Below are 21,074 nucleotides of genomic sequence, written 5' to 3'. Positions count from 1 at the left end.
AAAAAGATAGAGTGCTATGTAGACGACATGGTCGTCAAAACACAGTTTTCACAAGAATTAATACAAGACTTAGATTCTGTCTTTCAAATCCTGCGTCAGTATAACATGAAATTGAACCCCAACAAATGTGTCTTTGGCGTCACCTCGGGCAAATTCCTGGGCTACGTTGTCAATTGACGCGGTATCGAGGCCAACCCGGACAAAATAAAAGCCATCCTAGATATGAGACCACCTCGGAAAATAAAAGAAGTCCAGAGGCTAAACGGCCGCATAGCCGCTCTAAGCCGCTTCATGTCCAAGTCGGCAGATCGCTGCCTACCCTTCTTCAAAGCAATCAAAGGCAAAGGGTTCGAATGGACCCAAGACTGTCAGCTCGCATTTGACGAGCTAAAAGGCTACCTCGCCAGTGTGCCAACCTTAGCTAGGCCTGAGGAAGGCGAAGTCTTAGAACTGTACCTCTCGACTAGCGACGAGGTGGTCAGTTCGGTACTAGTAAAGGAAGCAGACCGGGTCCAACGACCCATATATTATGTTAGTAAAATCTTGCAGGGAGCAGAGACAAGGTACCCGCAGATAGAAAAGCTAGCGTATGCACTAGTGGTAGCAGCACGGAAACTCTGCCCATACTTCCAGGCTCACACCATCATCGTCCTGACCGACAAACCTCTGAGACAAGTTTTACTCAAAGCTGAGGTTTCCGGCCGGCTGACGAAGTGGGCCATCGAACTCAGCGAGTACGATCTCCAGTACAAGCCAAGAACTGCCATTAAGGCCCAAGCCTTGGCAGATTTTATCGCAGAATGCACGTTTAGCCCCGAAGCCCCTGAGCTGGTCGAGCCCGAGATCCCCAGTTCGGGCGAACTCGGAGCTCCCAAGCCAAACGAGTCCGAACCCCGTGAAGTAGCAGCCAGTGTGGCATCCCTCCTAGTTAGACCAAGCGCGAACTGGGATGAGGAGCCCTGGATCCTTCACATAGATGGCTCCTCGAACCAACAAGGCAGCGGGGCTGGAATAGTGCTACGCGGCCCGAGCGGAACAAAACTGGAATACGCACTACGCTTTGAGTTCGCGGCATCCAACAACGAGGCGGAGTACGAGGCACTGGTAGCCGGGCTAAACCTAGCACACAAGGTCGAAGCAAAGCACATGGTTATCTGCAGTGATTCCCAGCTCGTGGTTAACCAAGTTACAGGCGAATACGAAGCGCGCGAGCTCACAATGATTGCATATTTGGCAAAAGTAAAGGAGGCCCTGCTCAACTTCCAGTCACACTTCATCAAGCAAATCCCGAGGTCAGAGAACGCTGAGGCCGACGCCCTGTCCCGACTGGCTAGCACGAGCCACAACGCCAAGAGAACCGTGTACGTAGAGGACTTACTTTGGCCCAGCATTCTCGGTGGGGTAGAAGAGGTCGCTTCCGTCACCGAAGCAGAGCCGAGCTGGATCGACCCACTCGCGAGCTTCCTGTTAGACGGAACCCTCCCCGCGCACCGCAACGCAGCCAAGAGGGTGTAGCGCCAGGCAGCCAAATACGTCATGATAGACGAATGGTTGTACCGACGATCCTACACGCTCCCCTATCTACGATGCTTGCGCCCAGTCGAAGCCGAGCTGGTACTCCGCGACATCCATGAAGGCTTGTGCGGCGGACACCTAGGGGGCAGAGCCCTCGCCCAAAAGGCACTTCGACAAGGATACTACTGGCCGACAATGAAGACAGAGGCGATCAAGCTTGTCAGAAATTACGACAAGTGCTAGAAGCATGCCAGCATCCACCATCAGCCCGCTGCCGACCTCAAATACCTCACCAGCCCATGGCCCTTCGCCCAATGGGGCATCGACCTCCTGGGGCCATTCCCACCAGCGACAGGTGGGAGAAAATTCCTAGTGGTGGTAGCAGATTACTTCACAAAGTGGATAGAAGCTGAACCCCTGGCAATAGTTACAGCCCGAAACATACAGAACTTCTTTTGGAAGAACATTGTATGTCGCTTTGGGCTACCTCGGGTACTGATCTCTGACAACGGCAAACAGTTCGAAGATATCAAGTTCCAAGAATGGTGCCAAAGTATGGGAATTAGTCAGAACTTCACGTCGGTCGCACACCCGCAGGCAAATGGCCAAACAGAAGTAATGAACAGAGCCATCCTCCGCGGACTGAAAGCATGATTAGACCGAGCCAAAGGTTTGTGGGCAGACGAGCTACCAAGTGTTCTATGGGCTCACCGAACCACGGAAAAAACCGCCACAGGAGAGACCCCCTTTAACCTCACCTACGGCACCGAGGCGGTGATCCCGGCGGAAATCGAAGTGCCTACGTTGCGACTAGAAGCGTACGACGAATAGACAAACGAGGGCGCGTTACGCACCAACCTTGACCTACTGGATGAAGTGAGAGACCTCGCGCACATCCGAACTGCGGCCTACCAACAAAAGGTAGCTCGGTATTACAACGCGCGAGTAAAGAGGAGGAACTTCCGCGTCGGCGACCTGGTTCTCCGTAAGGTTATGGTGCCCGAACCCGACATAGGGAAACTTGGACCAAACTGGGAAGGACCCTATGGAGTAATGAAAGCACTCGGTGGGGGAACATACGAGCTCGGAACCCTAGAAGGAAAACAAGTACCCCGGGCATGGAACGTCGTCAACTTAAGAAGATACTACCTATAAACCACCAAGGCAAGCACCCCGAAGCCTAGGTAGAAAACGAACTGAAGGACCGAAATGGTCAGTTCGGCAAAAAACGCAGCTCGAAGACGACAAAAAAAACAGCCATTTCATTTCAGATAAAGGTGTCAGAAAATGAACTGAAGGACCGAAATGGTCAGTTCGGCAAAAAACGCAGCTCGAAGACAACCAGCACTTGAACAAAAAGCCATTTCATTTCAGATGTGTACATCAAAAAAAAAAAAAAAAGCCATTACAAGCTAGGGGTCACTTCATCATTATCAGAAGCCACTTCGACAACACCCGAAGGACCTGCCTCCCCCTCGGAGTCCGGTTCGGCATCCGCAGCATTAGCCATCTCTTGAGTAATGCGCGAAGTGGATATGGCGCTGGTATCGAGGTTGGGGTACGTATTCCGGATCATCCACCGGCTTAGCTTGAAACCCTTCCTGTAGGAGTCCACCATCAGATCATCGAAATCCAGTGAAGCAATATAATCACTGACAGCTTTCTTCTTCGCGTCTTCGATGCCTTGAGAGAAGATCTGAGTCCTCTCCCTAATATCCTCATGAAGATACTCGACCTGGTACTCCAGGTCCAGCTTTAATTCCGCCATGTGCTTCACCACCACTCCCATGGCCTCGGCATCTCTCTGAGACCTCGCCTGCCTAGACCGTGCGAGGCGAGCAGCACCCTCAGCAGCACGAGCATTCTCCTCGGCAGTTCGAGCAGCCTCCTTGGCAGCTCGCGCCTGCCTCGAGCATCTCTCCACCTGGTTCGCCAAGGCGTGAATGGAAGAGTTCACCTATCAAAGGAAAACGGGATCAAAGGAACGAATAGAAGAATGAAAGCCGAACTCTAAAGACGGGAGCACTTACCACCATGGCATGAGTAACAGCACGGCAGGCCACTTGGTGCAGAGGGAGCATGCTCCTGAAGTCCCCCAGGGCCTCCGAGCCCGACGGCCCAGCTCGCGTGTGGGTAGACTCGGAGTAAGCGGGAGCCCCCGTGTGTGTGGTTTTGGCATAAGGAGCCCCCGCCGGCTCCTGCATAGGAGGAACCATCTCGGGCTCCTCTGCCGGATAATCCGACACCACGGGCTCCGCACCCTGGGATGGCTCGGCGCGAGCTCGCTTAGCCACCCGTTTTCTCCTCTTCATGCCAAGTGCCCACCTCGGGTCCCTCGAGAGTCCATCGTACCCGAACTAGGGAAAGAACCTACCCGAACTCAGGCCCGCAGCAATAAGCTTGGCCTCCGTCAGATACCGTTGACAATCCAGCCCAAGCCGCGCCCATTGCCGGAGGCCCTTCGCCGTCTCCTTATCAAGTGTGACGCCGGAATCGGGAGCGGCCATCCCCCAACCGGTCTGAAACGGCCACCCCAGCGCACTTCGCACCCCGAAATAGTTCCGCTTCCACGCCGGGACCTTATTAGGGAGTCCGTGTAAGAGCTTGAAGCCCGGGCGAGGAGACAGGTAGTATGCCCGCCTACGCCCAAGAAGGGGACCCGCTTGTTTTTTCAGCATTAAAATAGAGGAGAAAATCTCCAGATCCAAAGGAAAGTTCTCGTCACAAAATAAGGAGATCGTCCCCACTAAATTTCTAATAGAGTTCGGGTGAAGCTGGCCGACCGTCACAACGAAGTGGTTTAGAACCTCGACGAGAAGAGGATGAAAGGGCAGTCGCAGCCTCGCAGCAAGCTGTTCCCGGAAAATCACGATCTCATTAGGACCGTGTTCCCAAGGGAAGCTGCCCGTAGGGATGAAGTAACCGTGCTCCCCGGGCAAGTCGTAGTAGTCTATGAGGGATTGAAGTTCCTCAGGCATCATAGTCGAAGGGCCGAACTGATCTACAACCCGGGCACGACGGGAGGTGGACGCCGACCTACCCGAAGCACCTCGAGCTGCAGGCCCAACCCCTTCCTCAGGACCTACATCGGGCTCACTTGAACTACCGGGGGACGCAAACTGTTCGTAGAACCTACATCAGACCCGCTTGAACAGTCTGAACCCTCTGAACTAGACATCGGGAAACGGAACAGGATTCCAAAAGCACTCACCCGGGAAGAAAACTGAAGCAGACCACGAAAGCTCGAACAAGCAAGGAACCTGGGACGCGAGCTGAAAAGCCTGGACGCGAACTGAAACTTAGGCGCGAGCTCAAGATGTACAACAGTAGCAAGGATGGGGGGCCCCCCCCTCCGCGCGCTATTTATATCCACAGCGGCCGGGAAGCGACGGCCCAGATCGAAGCCAATCCAATGGCTCATAGCCGTGCTAAACCGCACGTCTTTCGAGACCGATCAGCGCACGTCTTTCCAAAACTGACAGAGCGTCGCGCACGTCCTGCCAGAGGATGGGTGTCAGCACGCACCTTCTCGAAACTGATGGGGTGTCGGCGCACGTCTCCTCGCAATAAAAGCGTTTGTAGCCCAACTCTCGAACGACTGCCGTCACGTCTCCCAAACGCGCGCCCTTTTTTGAAAGTCAAATTAAATCGAGCGCCCTCAGCACGGACCAAAACCCTCCTGCTACCTTACGAACTCCCCGCGCCAAGACAAGACCCTTGTCGCAGGGAGTGGGGGGCAATTGATGAAGGGAAAATTGGCCCGACCTCGCAATTGCCCGACACATGGCAAAGGCAGGCAACTCAGGACAGTAGAGCGCCCGATGCGAACATCGGAAGCAAGTCCAAGCTCACTACCGAGCCCGAACTCCAGACCGCTCTACTGAGTCCGAGCTCCCTACCAAGACTCCGAGCTCCCTACTAGGAGCCCGAGCTCCCTGTTAAGAGCGAGCTCCCTAAATAAGAACCCGAGCTCCCCACTGGGAGCCCGAGCTCCCTACTGAGTCCGAGCTCCCTATTAAGAGCAAGCTCCCTACTGGGAGTCCGAGCTCCCTATTAAGAGCGAGCTCCCTACTAAGAACCCGAGCTCCCTGCAAGGAGCACGAACTATACTAGGCCCCAAGCCTCACAAAGCTGACCCGAGCTGGCCCATGGCAGCTCGGGACACTCCAAACCGAACTCAAGACACCTCGCTCGCCACTCCAACACTTCGCTACCGAAACACCAGGCTGACCAAACGTACCCAACACCAAGGACGTCCATATCCAAGGGCGACACACCTGACTGATTTGAGATCTGACGCCTGACAGCCGCACTTCAAACGGCTTCCTGCTACCGCCACCTGCAACCGTCGTCACTAGCCGCAGAGACGGCTCCGACAAAGGGAGCAGTGGCGATTCTGTCCGGCCAGAGGAAATGACATCCGAACTGGCAGGGGTTCAGTTAGGAGAAGAGTCACTTCATGGTCGAAGAGGGTATTGTCTTAGGCCACATAGTTTCCAAACAAGGTTCATTAAAGGCTTTTCCAAACTCCCACCTCCCACCTCTGTCAAGAAAATATGCTCATTTCTAAGACACGCTGGTTTCTATCATCGGTTCATTAAGGACTTTTCCAAGATCTCTATGGCTCTGTGCAATACTTTGGCGAAGGATGTCCCATTTAATTTCGATGAGGCTTGTCTTAAGGCTTTCGATTATAGATAACTCTGCATTTTGATGCCTTAAGGGCATCAATTCAGGGGTATTTTCAGTCTTAGAATAGTCAAAGTATGCCCTTTTCCCAGTTAAATTTAATGTTGTGACCTCTGAGGGTTTCCGTGCAAAACTGGGCTGGTTTCATGGCTAAATTGGAGTTTTTTGGAAGTTGGTGTGAAATCCAAGTGAGAGAAGGGGTGTTTTAGTGAAAAACTAAAAGCATGAGGGCGCCTCCTAACTGCTAAACCCAGTTTGGCACCCCTCCTACTGTATTAGCATGCTCCCCATGCCTTAGCAAACCCTAGGGCACCAATTAACCCATTCTTTTCACTCTTAACAAATCCTAACCACCCCTAACTGCTAAATCCTCACCTTCCATCCCTTCTAATCTCCACCATCCATTCTAGGGCACCCTCCTTTTAGCAATCTAACCCTAAGGAGCCACCTAACTTCTAATCTTCTGTATTTTGATGCCTTAAGGTAATCAATTCAGGGGTAGTTTCGGCCTTAGAGTATGACCTCCAACAGTAACTCCTCATAATTGTTATATAATCTATATCGACAATATGCCGAGTTTGGGAATTAGTGAATGCAAATGTGTCATGGTGGTTTTCTCCATTAAGCTCTCAATTCGTCAAAACTAGGGCTCTACATGTAAATTTAATTTTGGGTTTTGGATGCGTTTTGCAATGGAAGGTATGTATCATGTCTCCCCTTGGTACTTATTAAAATAAATTAACGGCTAAGAGCATAAACATTTGACTCATGACATGTGGTTGGATGTGCAAAACATTTACCGCTTCTCACGGTTGTCTATCTTAGAAAAGAGTGGTAAATCCAAGAGATTTCCTTATTATGTTGAAGTATAAGTTCTCCCAAATAGGGATGGAATTTTAATTCAGCATCACAGCTTAGGAAGGAAGCAGAGGACAAGAAGAGAAAAAAAAAATGGATTCCAATTTGAATCTTCAAACGATACTTCTATTATTCTTTTTGGTGTATGTTGTAGAGGCCCAGAATGGAGTCTTCGATATCACTGCATATGGTGGAAAAGACGGTGGAGACATCACCCAGGTTAAGATTTTATCAGAAATAACAATGGTCTAAACCATCTTAATATATCTAATGATTTGTATTGATTTACTCTAAGAATTTCCATTCATTAGGTTGCTTATGAGTTTTCTTTCTATAACACAAAGTATTTTTTTGGCATCTGTATGATCAGGCTGTGATGGACGCTTGGAAAGCAGCATGTGCAGCAACAGGGGCAGCTACAGTTTTGATTCCAAAAGGGACGTATACAATGAATTTAGTAAATTTGGCAGGTCCTTGCAAGCAAGCACAAATGAACTTTCAGCTTGAAGGGATAGTTCAAGCTCCTGCTGATCCAGCTGCCATGGACTCCGAAAGTTGGCTTCTTTTTGATCATGTCGATGACCTGACGGTCTTTGGAGGTGGAACCTTGGATGGTCAAGGACAAAAGGCTTGGGAAAGCAATGAGTGTTCCAAAAACTCAAAATGCCCTCAAATGCCAGCAGTGAGTTTCTTCAAAACATCAAGTACTAGAATTATAGACTATACTTTCTAAATAATAAAATGGCCTAGGCTTTGGTTTGTAGATGGCATGCACAATACTAAAATTTACCTTCATTTTATGAACAAATAACAGAATTTAAGACTCAACTTCGTCAATAACGGTGTGGTCCATGACATAACCTCATTGAATAGTAAGATGATTCACATCATGATCTTGAGTGCAAACAATTTGACTATTCAACATGTTACAATCACGGCACCGAGTACTAGTATTAACACCGATGGCATCCACATTGGAAGATCAACCGGAGTAAAAATTTTGGATACAACAATTGGCACAGGCGATGATTGTGTATCGGTGAGTGACGGTAACAAAGACATAACTGTCAGCAAGGTAACATGTGGACCAGGGCATGGCCTTAGTATTGGTAGCTTGGGAAAATATGACAATGAAGGACCTGTGGTTGGAGTGCATATAAGCGACTGCACTTTGACGAAAACAGATAATGGTGTAAGGATTAAATCATGGCCCGACTCTAAACCCGGAAGTGCCTCTGATATCTCTTTCGAGAATATAGTGATGAACGATGTTGGTAATCCAGTTATCATTGATCAAGCATACTGCCCATACGGTGGATGTAGCCAGGTAATTTCTTTATGTACTTATATTTTGACTATACCTATACATAAATAAGAAACCATCTTAGTACGTAGTATCTTGAACATGAAGATTAAGCTAGTGTAATATATATTAACATTTCTTTCTATTTTTCCTGTGTAGGCACCATCGCGTGTTAAGCTTAGCAATATCAAAATTGCAGGGATTAAGGGCACCTCATCAACACAAGAAGCTGTAAAAATCTTTTGTAGCCCAGCTTTGCCTTGTGAGAACGTGGAGATCGGAGATATCAACTTGGCTTTTAGCGGAGGAGCGGCGACTTGTACATGTGCAAATACCAAGCCCACCCTTACCGGCACTCAAGTCCCACCTGTTGTTTGCACTTAATTAATTCCCTTACGACCTATTAAATTTAGGTTGTGTCAAAGGAGGCCTTCGATATTGTTTTTCACTTTAGAAGAAGATTCTTTCTTTTAGATGTTCAATCAATTGCTATGATTGAACTCTTCTCTAACATATTTTTTGAATTAAATTCAAATTCTACTACGCATTCAACCAAAATCTATCATTTCTAGTACCATATAAAGCAGAAACTTGCCTAGGTTTCTCTGCATGTCAAAAAACTCGAATCCAAATACTACATAACACGTGCTTTTATACTAGCTTATTAAAATTCCAAAGCTCATCATTTGTTTTACCATTGGGTCTTATCATCTAATCATAAATGATTTTAAAGTTTCAAAAAAAATATAGATGTTCTCCGACTCGACTCGAATTTAAATAAAATGGACAAAAATGCCCATGTACATCCAACATGGCCAACAGATTTACCATGTCAAAGATCAAATTCTTGACCTACAAGATCAGGCCCTAAATCTCTCTCAAAAAATATTTCCTATTAGCCTTATGTAAACCAAAGTTAATTTCATTATGTTGATATTTCATTAGAAAAAATATCAGAATTTGGATTGCACACAGTGGCATTCTCCAAAATTTGGATTGCTTTCATTGGAGATGTTCAATTATATTAAAATAATATTCAGTGGAGATTCCAACGTTTATGAAAAATGAGAGTTTTAATGATTTTCTCTTAATAGAAATCTGTTTCAAGAGAAGCCAACTGGAAATTGAATGAATTTATATATTAGTTAGCACTTCATATATTTCTTTTGCATTTGCTATTTTGATTTGTTCTTAGCCCGTCAATTTCAAGAAACAAACCTTTAAAAGTTGATGGGAATAAACCATTACAAAAACTCTGTCACAATGAATATTGAAATGCATACACAAAAAGGCTTTTGTTTTACTTACAAAAAAGGGTTGTCAAATTATACAATTGAGGAAGAAAAATATATAGCAATCAAATAGCATACACATGACAATTTATCATGTTGACCAAAAAATCCTATGAGTCCCCTCTCTTGCCCTACATATTGATTTACATTGCATTATCAATAAAAAAAGAATAAAAGTCAAACAGATGGGATCATTCCTTAAAGGTTTAAATTATATAATTTTTTTAATCCTAAAGTTTACTCCCAGTGGAGCGATGGCTAGCATAAAATTTAATAGGCTAGATTTATTAAACTACCCTTATTGTTTAGCTAATTGTCAAGTTGTACCCTTTATGTTTATAAATTGTCTTGGACACCGTTAATGTTTTTGACAATCGTCACCCCTATTAAATTGTAACAATTTTATTCAAATATCATTTATGCCCTTTCGTTATGTTGGACCAAAATTCTCTCAAAATGAAAATTGTTGTATTAACCCTCAATAGTTATTTAATTATTCAATTAAATAACTAATTAAAGGGCAACTAAATAAAGCAACAAATAATTATTGTAAATAGAAAATAAAAAATTAATTGTGCTAAAAAAAATTAACAACTACCAAAATAAATTCATACAAAAAAAAGATTATGTGGCAATAAAAAAATAAAATAAAATAAGTGAACAAATTGTTTTATCTAAAAATAAAAAAACAAACAAACCTAATAAAAGAGAAATTCGAACAAGAAATTAAAATAAAGAAAAAAATAGATCTAGAAACAAAACGAAAAAAAAATTATACTAAAAAAAATATAAATCGGATCTAGAAAAAAAATAATTAAAAATTTGAAAATTACTATTCTACCAAAAAAAGAGTTAAAAAATAAAAATCAAAGAGAAACATGAATTAAAATTAGATTACAGATCAAGTAATCAAACGAAAAAAAAAATAATGAAACATATCCGGACAAAGCAAATAAAAATTGTTCTCCGTTGCTTCCCCAGCAACGGCACCAAAAACTTGGTGTATCCGGAAGTGTGTCGTTAACCACTTTGGAACACTAGGTTTAATATTTGTAAGTTTCTCTGTTTCTCATAACAATTACAAAATAGTAAATGGTGAGAACGGGTCATATCCACAGGGAAGCGAGGGAAAAATCGTTACAAAATTTAATCCGGATAAAAGAAAACAAGGGGAAGTTGTAGAAACACAAAACTTTAATTAATTAAACTGGAATCCATTAAAATAAAATTCAAACAAAGCTGGAAGTGAAAAGTGCAGAATAATTAATAAATGACAGAAGTAAATAAATAAAATAAACTAAAAAAAAGTTTGTAATTCTCTAGATCTCTCCTTTGACCCTCGAACTCCTCAAGCTAGGCCTTCCGTTTTACCTGGCCGAACCCCAGATCTATAGAAAAGCAAGCAAAAATTAAATTAGATAAAAAAATTGCAGAAAGCAAATAAATCAGAACTATAAATTAAAGAATAGAAATTAAAACTAAAACTAAAGTAAATTGGTTGGGATCTGAAATCAGAGGTGGTAGTAGTGGTTTAGGCGAACTGTTGGTGCCGTTGCCGAGGATCGAACCCGGGTCACCCGTGTGACAGGTGGGAATACAGATATCAACTGTAAATCGGGAGAATTGAACATTTCATTTGGGGAGCAGAAAGTCCAACTAAATGTATTTAGTGCCACTAAGTATCCAAACCTAGGGGAAGATGAGTTCAAGGTAGATGTAGTGGACAATCTTTTAGATGCCTTTTCTGACCCTTGGTTAGCCCAATCTAAACGCTGTTTGTGTGAAGAACAAAGTGAGCCTTAGAGTGTAGATGGGAGAAGTGCGTGAATGTGTCCGACTGAAGATGTTAAACTTAGCGCTGGTTGGGAGGAAACCAAACGTAGTTTCCAGTTGTTTTTAGGATTAGAGTTTTTGTTTCGTGATTCGAGACCAGTTGACAGACCTTAAACCCTTCAAGAAAACCCTATTGATTGTTCCCTTTGGCCCAAGTCCCTTTGCAACATTCTAGTCATGCCATTAGGGACAATGGCATTTAAGTTGGGGGCTGAGGAAAGAGAGAAAATATTGAAAATTGAAAAAAAAGAAAAAAAAATTGAAAAGCAAAGCTTTTAAATATGTAGAATTAAAATTTCACTAAAAATTTTAAAAATTCATTTCATTAAAAGAGATTTCCAAACAGAAAAATTGAAAAGCAAAGCCTTTAAATATGTCTGAGAATCCGATCAGAGGTTGCAGTTTCCTTCCAACCTCGAACTTCTCGATCTAGGCCTTCCGTCTTACATGGCCAGATTTCAGATCTATAGAAGAGAGTTACCACACAAATTAAATCTAATAAAAGTAAATTTACATGAATGAAAAATAAACTAAAATTAAAGAACAGAAAGTAATTCAAAAACTGAAGAAAATATGGTTGGGATTCAAATCCAGAGGTGGCAGTAGTGGTGTTGGTGAACTGCAAGTAGGAACCCCTCCTCTTGCTTGAGCGTCCTCCTCTTCCTCTATCCTTGAACTTTCAAGATCAACCTTCCTTCTTACTTGGGTGAATTGGCCATCCCCTTCTACAGGGCCCATGAGACCCTTTTTATAGAGAAGGGTGGACACAACTGGAAATAGTGAGAAAAATGGGGGGCGACAGCTGGGATTTAGCAAAGTTAGCGATGCCCTAGGGTTTCTAATAGATGGCTAAGATGGTTTTAGGGTAATCCTAGGCTGAAAATTGAAGAAGAGGGCACCCAATATTATGTAGGGCTGAGATTTGGACGCCCAGAAATGGAAGGTGTAGATTAGAACATCTAGGGTTGAAGGGTTAAGATTAAAAGAATATGTGGTGCCTTAAATTGAATGGTTGGGATATAGGATGGAGGGAGTGGTTGAGATTTAATGGTGAGGAACTGAATGGTGAGGATTAGCAGAATAGGTGGCACCCTAGGGTTTAGAAGCTACAAAGGAGAGCCTAAAATGGATGGTGGAGATTAGAAGGAGTGGATGATGGAGATTTCACATATGGGGTGGCTAGGGTTAGCTAAGGAGTAAAAGATTAGGTTAAAAAGGCTCCCTAAGGTTTGCTAATGAGAGGGGAGCATGGTTACACAGTAGGATGGGTGCCAACTGGGTTTAGCAGATAGGAGGTGCCCTCCTGTTCTCAGTTCTTTACAAAAACACCCCTCTCTTAGTTGGACTTCACACCAGCTTTCCAAAAATTGCATTTCAGCCATGAAAACTTCCCAGTTTTCTACATAATTTGCATAGAGAGCCTTGAAAGTCACATAATTGATTTTAAACAGGAAAATGGTGCACTTTGACTATTCTAAGGCCAAAAATACCCCTAAATTGATGCCCTTAAGGCATCAAAATGCAAGGTTATCACACCCCCCAACTTAACCATTGCTAGTCCCTTAGCAATGCAACCTTAAAATTACACTAAGTATATAGATCTTTCCCATTACAAGGTCATCCCTAATAGAATTAATCAAGCATCCTAATTCTAGCATTCTCAAACTCTGTATAGATCGGTATTGGGCTTTAGGGATAAAATTGTCTTATTTTGAATATTATAGAAACATGTCTTAAAAATCTTATTTACCCTTCCATTTGTAGAGTATCTTGATAAAATGAGATTAATTTAAAATTAGACAGGTATTCTTCTTATCATTTTTGACAATGGATTTATACCCCTGAACTTGAAATGCATACTTATTTTTGTTACTTTCCACCGTTTTACGTGAATCTCGACACTTGCCTTAGGTGAAGAGACCCGGTTACTAAGTGTTAGGTAAGTGTCTTTGGCATTCCCTTTTCCGTTTGATGCGAATCTCAACACTTAACTTAGGTGAAGAGAGCCAATTACTAAGTCTAGGGTGTCCATTGACTTTTTATTCTCTCTCTTTTTTTTTTTTTTTTTGCAGACATTGTTCAAGGTAGTCCACTATTTCTAAGAATTTGAAGAATTCTTGTCTAATTTCTCTGTCTTTCTCTTCTTATCTTATAGGGGCAAACTTGGGAGTATTTTCCAATTTCTAAGCAGTTTCGACAATACTCAAATAATACCAATTTTTACTCCTATCACTTGTTACCAATTTCTACAAAATTCAATGTTCTTTATTAAGTTTCCTCAACTTTCTCTGTTTGGGAATCTCTTTTAAGGGAAAAAAATTTTAAATTTTTAGTGAAATTTTAATTCTACATATTTAAATGCTAGCTTATCATTCTTTTTCTCTCTTTCCTCGCCCCCCAACTTAAATATCATTGTCCCTAATGGCATGACTAGACTAATGCAAAGAGGATTTAGGCCAATGGGAACAATGAATAGGATTTTCTTGAGGGGTTCAAGGAATGCCACCTGGTCTTGAATCAAGAAAATAAAAAAAAAAACTCTAATCCAAAAAATAACTGAAAATTACATTGGGTTGCCTCCTAACCAGCGCTAAGTTTAACGTCTTCAGCTGGGCATTTTCAAGAACTTTTTCCATCTACACTCTTTGACTTACTCATCTTCCGACAAACAGGGCTCAAACTAGGCTAACCAAGGGGTAAACAAGTTATTTAAAAAGTTATCCACTATATCTACCTTGAACTCATCTTCCCCTAGGTTTGGATACTTAGGGGCACTACAAACGTTTAACTAGACTTTCTGCTTCCCTAATGAAATGTTCATTTCTCCCGATTTACGATTGATGTTTGTATTGGCCAATGCTAGAAACAAACATCTTAAGATTATCAGGATATGGTTCAACTCCTCGATTGGGGTCATGTCTAGGATAAAATCCAATGGGAAGTGATAACCCTCTACCCTGACCATGACATCCTCAATAACACTTTGGGGAGTGTTGACTGACCAATCAGTGAAGTGTAGAATTATTGGGGTTGATTTTAACTCGTCGATCTTGAACTTGTCATAAATGGATGGAAGCATAGTTATTTTGGCCCTAAAATCCACTAGTGCCCGATCAAAGGTGATTCCAGTGATGACATAGCTTCTGAGAGGAGCACTAAGGTCTTTCATATTCTGGGGGAGTTGATTTAGGAGAGCTACAGTAGCATCTGCTGAGAGGATCAATTTTTGTGGGGTCAATTGTGGCTCCATCATTTGAGTACACAGCTCTTTCAAGAACATGGCATAGGCCAGGACATATTGGATGGCATTGAGGGGAGGGATGTTAATATGGACTTCCTAGCTTTCCTTGTTGTGAGTTTCTTTGTTCTTTAGCACTAGCCTGACTGTGAGTGCTGTTGGAAAGGGAACTACGGGTTGGTTTACTATAGGCTCTTCTTCTAAAGTTTCCTTTCCTTCTTCTTCTCCCCCCAACTTAGGGTCTTCCTGCTCCTTTTCATTAACTCTCTTTTTCTCACACGGGTCCTCTAAAATCCTCCCACTCCTTAAGGTTGTAATGGCTTTGGTATTTTCACACTGAGGGTTTTTAGGAGGTAGCTAAATTTGTTATGGAGGAAAACCCTATGGCTGATTTCTAGAAGTTGCAACTGGTTGACTCGGTATTTTCCCTACTTTTCTCCTTGCCTTGGCTTTGGCTAGCTGTCCTATTTGGCTCTCTAATCTATTAATGGACTACTGCTGATTTAGGATCAGCTACTGAAGCTGCATGAATTGGTCATCTACTATATGTGCTTGAGGAGGTTGTGGGTAAGCTTGATAAGGTTGGGCCAGTTGGTTCCTAGGATGCATCTGTTGGAATTGACTTTGCACTTGTGGCCTCTGAAATTGGTGGGCGATGAAGTTAGATAGGTTGTATTGGGACTGTGTATAGGTTTGACATGGTTGAGCCGGTTGAGTCCCATGGTAATCATTGTACTCCCAGTGGATTTGTGCTTCAGACCATTGAGAGTGCATATCTGGCAAGGGGCTTTCTTGGACTTGGGCCCTATAATTGAAATTGGGTTGGTTTTCCCACCCAGGGTTATTTGGACTAGAGAATGGGTTAGCCTTGGGTTGGAAAAATTTGTTAGCCACATGTATTTGGTTTGGACGGATTGGTTGACATGGGTCCGCCACAGGGCACTGGCTGACATGATGGGTCGGGTTTGCACAGATGGAACACGATGGATAGGATGACAAGGTTGGGTATGGGCCACTTTGTTGACGACGTACAAGGACTTCATCAAGTCTTTGGGCCATACCATTAATCTTGTCCAATTGTTGAGACACGTTATTTCAATCAATTTGTGGCTCAGGTTAGAAGTAATTTCTCATTCCATAAACTCCGGCCATTGAATTCATTTTATCTTATTTTAACCCCCTTTTTCTAGTTTTTTTTGAAATTTAAAATTTAAATTTTGAATTTTAATTTCAAAATTATATTTTGAAATTTAAACACAATTTAAAATTTTATTTTTATTTTTTTCCTTTTATTTTGAAATTGGAAATTTAAATTTTTGAATTTAATTTCAAATTTTGATTTTGAAATTTAAGTTCTGAAATTTAAACAAATATTGAAATTTTCTTTCTTTTTTTAATTCAAAATTTAAATTTTTTAAATTTACTAAAATTTAAATTCAAATTTGAATTTTTAATTTTTTAATTTTCTCTTTTTTTTTAAAGGCAAACAAATCAACCAACGACCTAGAGACTGACCTAGGGTTTCCTAAACTAGTGGTTCAACCAATGTGAATCCTTTTAGGTTCACTTGGAATTACACCACTTCCTTTGGTTAGCTAGGGAAGAGGTGGGAATGTGAGAGGCTCCCCTTGCTCTCGCAAGGACCTAATTAATTAACCATAAAACCCGCTTTGGCATAGCCATTTAACCTCTTTCCTAAAATTCACAACACCTTTGAACCAAGTGTGAGGCTTCCCTAAAGGATCTTTCTATCCAAATTTTAAATTAGGGTTAGGGTGAACCGCACGTGAATGGTGGTGATTTTTGCTCCAAGGAAGGGTGATGAAATCCCCACCTTATCTTATTTAGGTTGGATGCCCTTAAATGAATTAACGGAAGGACAAAATAAACACAACAAAATGCAACTAACTACAATGCATGAACAATTATTTTTAAGATGCATGAACAACTAACTAAGAAAACGGAACAATTAAAATACTAAAAAGAACACCTAACACATTCACAACTAACAATAATAATTTCAGCAAATAAATATGAAAGAATGGTAGGATCCATCGTATGGACGCCAAAATTTCATACCTTTCTTCTAACTAGGAATCGCATTCCCTTAATTTAGAATCAAATATTCAAGGATCTACTCGAACCAAACCAGACCAGATCAGAGCCAAAGATCAGGGGAAGGGTTATACCTGATACGAAGAATCAAAATCTCCCAACGTCGATGTTCACACCCAAAGAAAGATCCAAGATCTGCTCCCGCTGAAGATGACACAATGATGGTGGGGCAGAACCAACAGTGTACGTCTCACGTACCGAACTCTTCACAAGAACTCGTTGGAGGCTTAGAGCCCCGAACTATATCAGCCTTTCAGCAAAGACTGGTATCAAGAACAGATTTCTTGATTCTCCCTTCAATGGAGTTCGAACTATGCAAGAAGGTGGTGGCAGCTGGAGGAGATCCCTAAGGCTGAAAGTGGCATGAACGCAGTTTTCAGCTTAGGGAAGATGTCCTATCTCAAATTGTAGAGGGTGTTCTTGCCAAAAACCCTAGGTCGAATTCTTGTAATTCTTGGTTAGGGTTTTTCTCCTTTCTTAGTGATTAAGAAATCTCCTAATCCCATTAGGAGTTATCCCAATCCAAATCTGTATTTGGATAGGGGATAATCTTAATCCTATCTGCAGATTAGATCAGCCCATTCCTGATCTCATAAGGAGGTTAATCTTAATCCTATCTGCAGATTCGCCCCCTTAAGTGGGTGATCATATCAGCCTAGTTCGAAATGGGCTTTTAGGCCCAATAAGTAATTAGTGCTCAATAAGTTTCCAAATTGCTACCCAGTTGGGCTTCTTTGTATGGCGTGGGACCCAAGCATTGATCTCCACATCAGCCACATGGGTTCGGCCCAACCTTTGTTACAAGGCTTAGCCGAATTCACTAGAAGGCCCAGTGAACCCCTTGAGCCCATCACATGGACTCTATGGGCCCAACACTTACAGTAAGTGGTCCCTGGGCCAAGCCATCTTATAAAAACCCAGGGACTGTGGGCAGATGCAAGATTAGCCCATCAGGCATTATCCTAAATTGCCTTACACTTAACCTCTCAGCCCATAATGATCAAGCACTGCTCGATAAGAGAGGACCTCTCCCTTGGCTACAAGGAACAATGCTGCACTCTCTACTCACATGGATCCCGGGAATTAAAACCATTTGCAAACGTTTTGAAACCGTACATAAATATATATCATATATATAAATTTTGCAAAACAAAATTCCAACGATTGAAATCAACTACCGGTAGTTTGGTTTCCATCAGAAAGACTGCATCCCCGATCATTACCTTTGTCCGACAAAGGGGCTGATTCCATCACTATGATCACCCACTTAGATGAATTCTCAGACTGTCCCAACATACCCAGGTTTTGACCCCTGCTAAGGATCTCACTGATTGGCATATCAAAGACAACCCAATCCGACACCTAATGCAATATTATAATCGAGTCTAGGGGTCAGGTGTAAATTTGCAGTTTTCCCATCAATCTCTAAGGTCCAGTGCAATACTAGAAATCTGGTCCGGTTCAAGGATTCAAGTAATCCTACACTACATGTGCCTTGGGTCTCACCCTGGCGACTGAGACAAGCCACCCCAACACTTGGCAGCACACTAGTGTCAGCCTTGGCAGGATAAATCTCCCCAGACTTATCCAACGGCTATGAACATTCTAAACTAACACGAGTCTCATTAAGTGTCCAGTTTAAGGGTCTTACACAGAAGCATACCACACAACATGAATCAAACATGTACTTTATTTATTTACATTAAATATCAAAAATACATCAAAACTGATTGAAGCTAAGGGCATACAAAACTGTCTAATAGCTCCCACTTGCACTTTGGTCCAATCTGGTACAAGCCGGAGTCCCATACTTTCCACGTGTTTCTCAAACACCTTCTGTGTGGGTGGCTTAGTTAATGGGTCTGCCACATTATCCATTGATGCTACCTTCTGAATTAGGACGTCCCCTTTACCAACGATCTCCCACAGTACATGGTACTTCCTCTCGATGTGCTTTGACTTCGAGTGGGCCCGAGGCTCCTTAGCCTGGGCGATCGCTTCATTGTTTTCACACAACAACGGGATGGATGATGTGCTGGATGGAACCACTCCTAATTCGTGAATGAACTTCTTCATCCACACGGCTTCCTTGGCAGCTTCACTTGCGGCAATGTACTCAGCTTCGGTCGTGGAGTCTGCCGTGGACCCCTGTTTGCTGCTTTTCCAGCAAACAACACACGATCCTATCGTGAAAACATACTTAGACGTAGACTTTCTATCATCTGAATCCGATTGGAAATCGACATCAGTATACCCCAGAATTTGTAGTGAACTACTGCCGAATACCAGACAAAACTCTTTTATCCTTCGAAGGTATTTAAGTATATTCTTCACAGCAGTCCAATGCTCCTGCCCTAGGTTGGCCTGGAACCTGCTTACGACACTCACCACCTGAGCAATGTCAGGGCGAGTGCACAGCATGGCATACATGATGCTACCTACAGCTGAGGCATAGGGAACATTTTTCATGCCTTCAATCTCCTTAGAAGTCTTGGGAGACATCTTCTTGGAGAGAGTGACTCCATGCCTGAAAGGAACGTTTCCTTTCTTGGAGTTCTCCATGTTGTACCTTTTGACAATTTTGTCAATGTAAGCAGCCTGTGATAATCCAATTATCCTCTTCGATCTCTCTCTATAGAGTCGAAGACCTAGTATATAGGAAGTTTCTCCAAGATCTTTCATGGAAAATTGCTGCGAAAGCCACACCTTGACCGGTCAACATTCCTACATCATTCCCAATGAGTAGGATATCGTTCACATACAACACCAAAAAGGTGACCTTATCCCCACTGGACTTCCTATAAACATAGGGCTCATCCAGATTCTGCTCAAAGTCAAACGATTTGACGACAGATTCAAAATGGATGTTCCAACTCCTAGAAGCCTGCTTAAGTCCATATATGGATATATTAACTTTACATACCGTGTGTTCCGGACTAGTAGGAATGAAGCCTTGCGGCTGCTGCATGTAGATATCTTCACTAAGATCTCCATTCAGGAACGTGGTTTTGACATCCATTTGCCAAATCTCATAGTCATGGTATGCTACTATAGCTAGCAGGATTCTAATGGATTTAAGCATGGCCACGGGCGAAAATGTTTCCTCATAGTCGACGCCTTCTTTCTGAGTATACCTTTTCGCCACCAAACGAGTTTTGTAGGTCTCAATCTTTCCATCGGGGCCCTTCTTCCTCTTATAAATCCATTTGCAACCAATTGCTTTTACCCCGGAGGGCGGATCTACTAGAGTCCAGACTCCATTGGCCTCCATCGAGTCCATCTCAGCTCTCATGGTCTCCACCCACTTCTGGGAATCTATGTCCAACATAGCTTCAATGTAAGTCACGGTATCCTCCTCACTAGTCAAGGTTTCCACCAGGTAACTATCCTGGTCATAACCATAATGGACCGGTGGCTTGGATACCCGGGTGGATCTTCTTGGTTGGTCACAACCTGGAACTTGTGGGACATCTCCCACTGCTCCTAAGCTCTCCTCATCAAGAACTATTTCCTGACGATGGGTGTCTAGGATGTAATCGGTCTTTAAGAATTGGGCATTTCGACTACAGAACACTTTCTGCTTACTTGGGTCATAGAAAAGATAACCCACTGAATCCTTTGGGTAGCCTACAAATAGGCAACGGCTGGTCTTGGATTCCAACTTGTCTGCACTCGTTCTTTTAACGTGCGCAGGACAACCCCAAATCTTCAAGTGTCTGACACTTGGTTTCTTTCTGGTCCAATGTTCGTATGGAGTTTTCGGAACCGATTTGGTTGGAACCCGATTCATCACGTAGATAGCAGTCTCTGAAACACCGTTAAGCTGTGGTGTTGCAGGAGGAGCCCGCTGTGATATTATCCCGTTGGCCTTCAAGTAGTCCCTGAATTCGTTAGAGAGATACTCGCCACCTCGATCCGATTGAAGGTCCTTAATTTCTCTCCCTAACTGTTTCTCGACTTCTTGTCTAAACACCTTGAACTTTTCAAAGGATTCGGACTTTTGTCTCATCAGGTAGACGTAACCATATCGTGAAAAACCATCAGTGAAAGTGATGAAGTACACGTGTTGGTTACAAGTCTTGACACTCAGGGGACCACATACATCAGTATGTATAAGGTCAAGTGTGCCTGTACATCTTTCAGGCTTACCGTTAAATGGCCATTTTGTCATATTTCCTCGGAGGCAAGGCTCACAAGTGGGAAGATTTTCTACGGTTAGAAAACCCAAAGG

At 43.1% G+C, this 21,074-nt stretch overlaps 1 protein-coding gene across 1 annotated transcript; it reads left to right on the top strand.

The window, feature by feature from the left end:
- The first annotated feature begins 7,092 nt into the window (after positions 1-7,092).
- Positions 7,093-8,923, top strand: LOC148801747 (exopolygalacturonase-like). Its single transcript, XM_088899686.1, has 4 exons — positions 7,093-7,281; positions 7,433-7,744; positions 7,877-8,389; positions 8,525-8,923. Exons 1-4 carry the CDS (start codon positions 7,156-7,158, stop codon positions 8,747-8,749), a joined length of 1,176 nt encoding a protein of 391 aa, XP_088755812.1. The 5' UTR covers positions 7,093-7,155; the 3' UTR covers positions 8,750-8,923.
- The last annotated feature ends 12,151 nt before the right edge of the window (positions 8,924-21,074 follow it).

This window comes from Nelumbo nucifera, chromosome 3 (genome assembly GCF_055504915.1).
Source record: "Nelumbo nucifera cultivar China Antique chromosome 3, China Antique-T2T, whole genome shotgun sequence".
Classification (NCBI taxonomy): Eukaryota; Viridiplantae; Streptophyta; class Magnoliopsida; order Proteales; family Nelumbonaceae; genus Nelumbo; species Nelumbo nucifera.
Note: the sequence above shows the minus strand (reverse complement) of the source record. Positions and strands in the feature narration are given on the sequence as shown.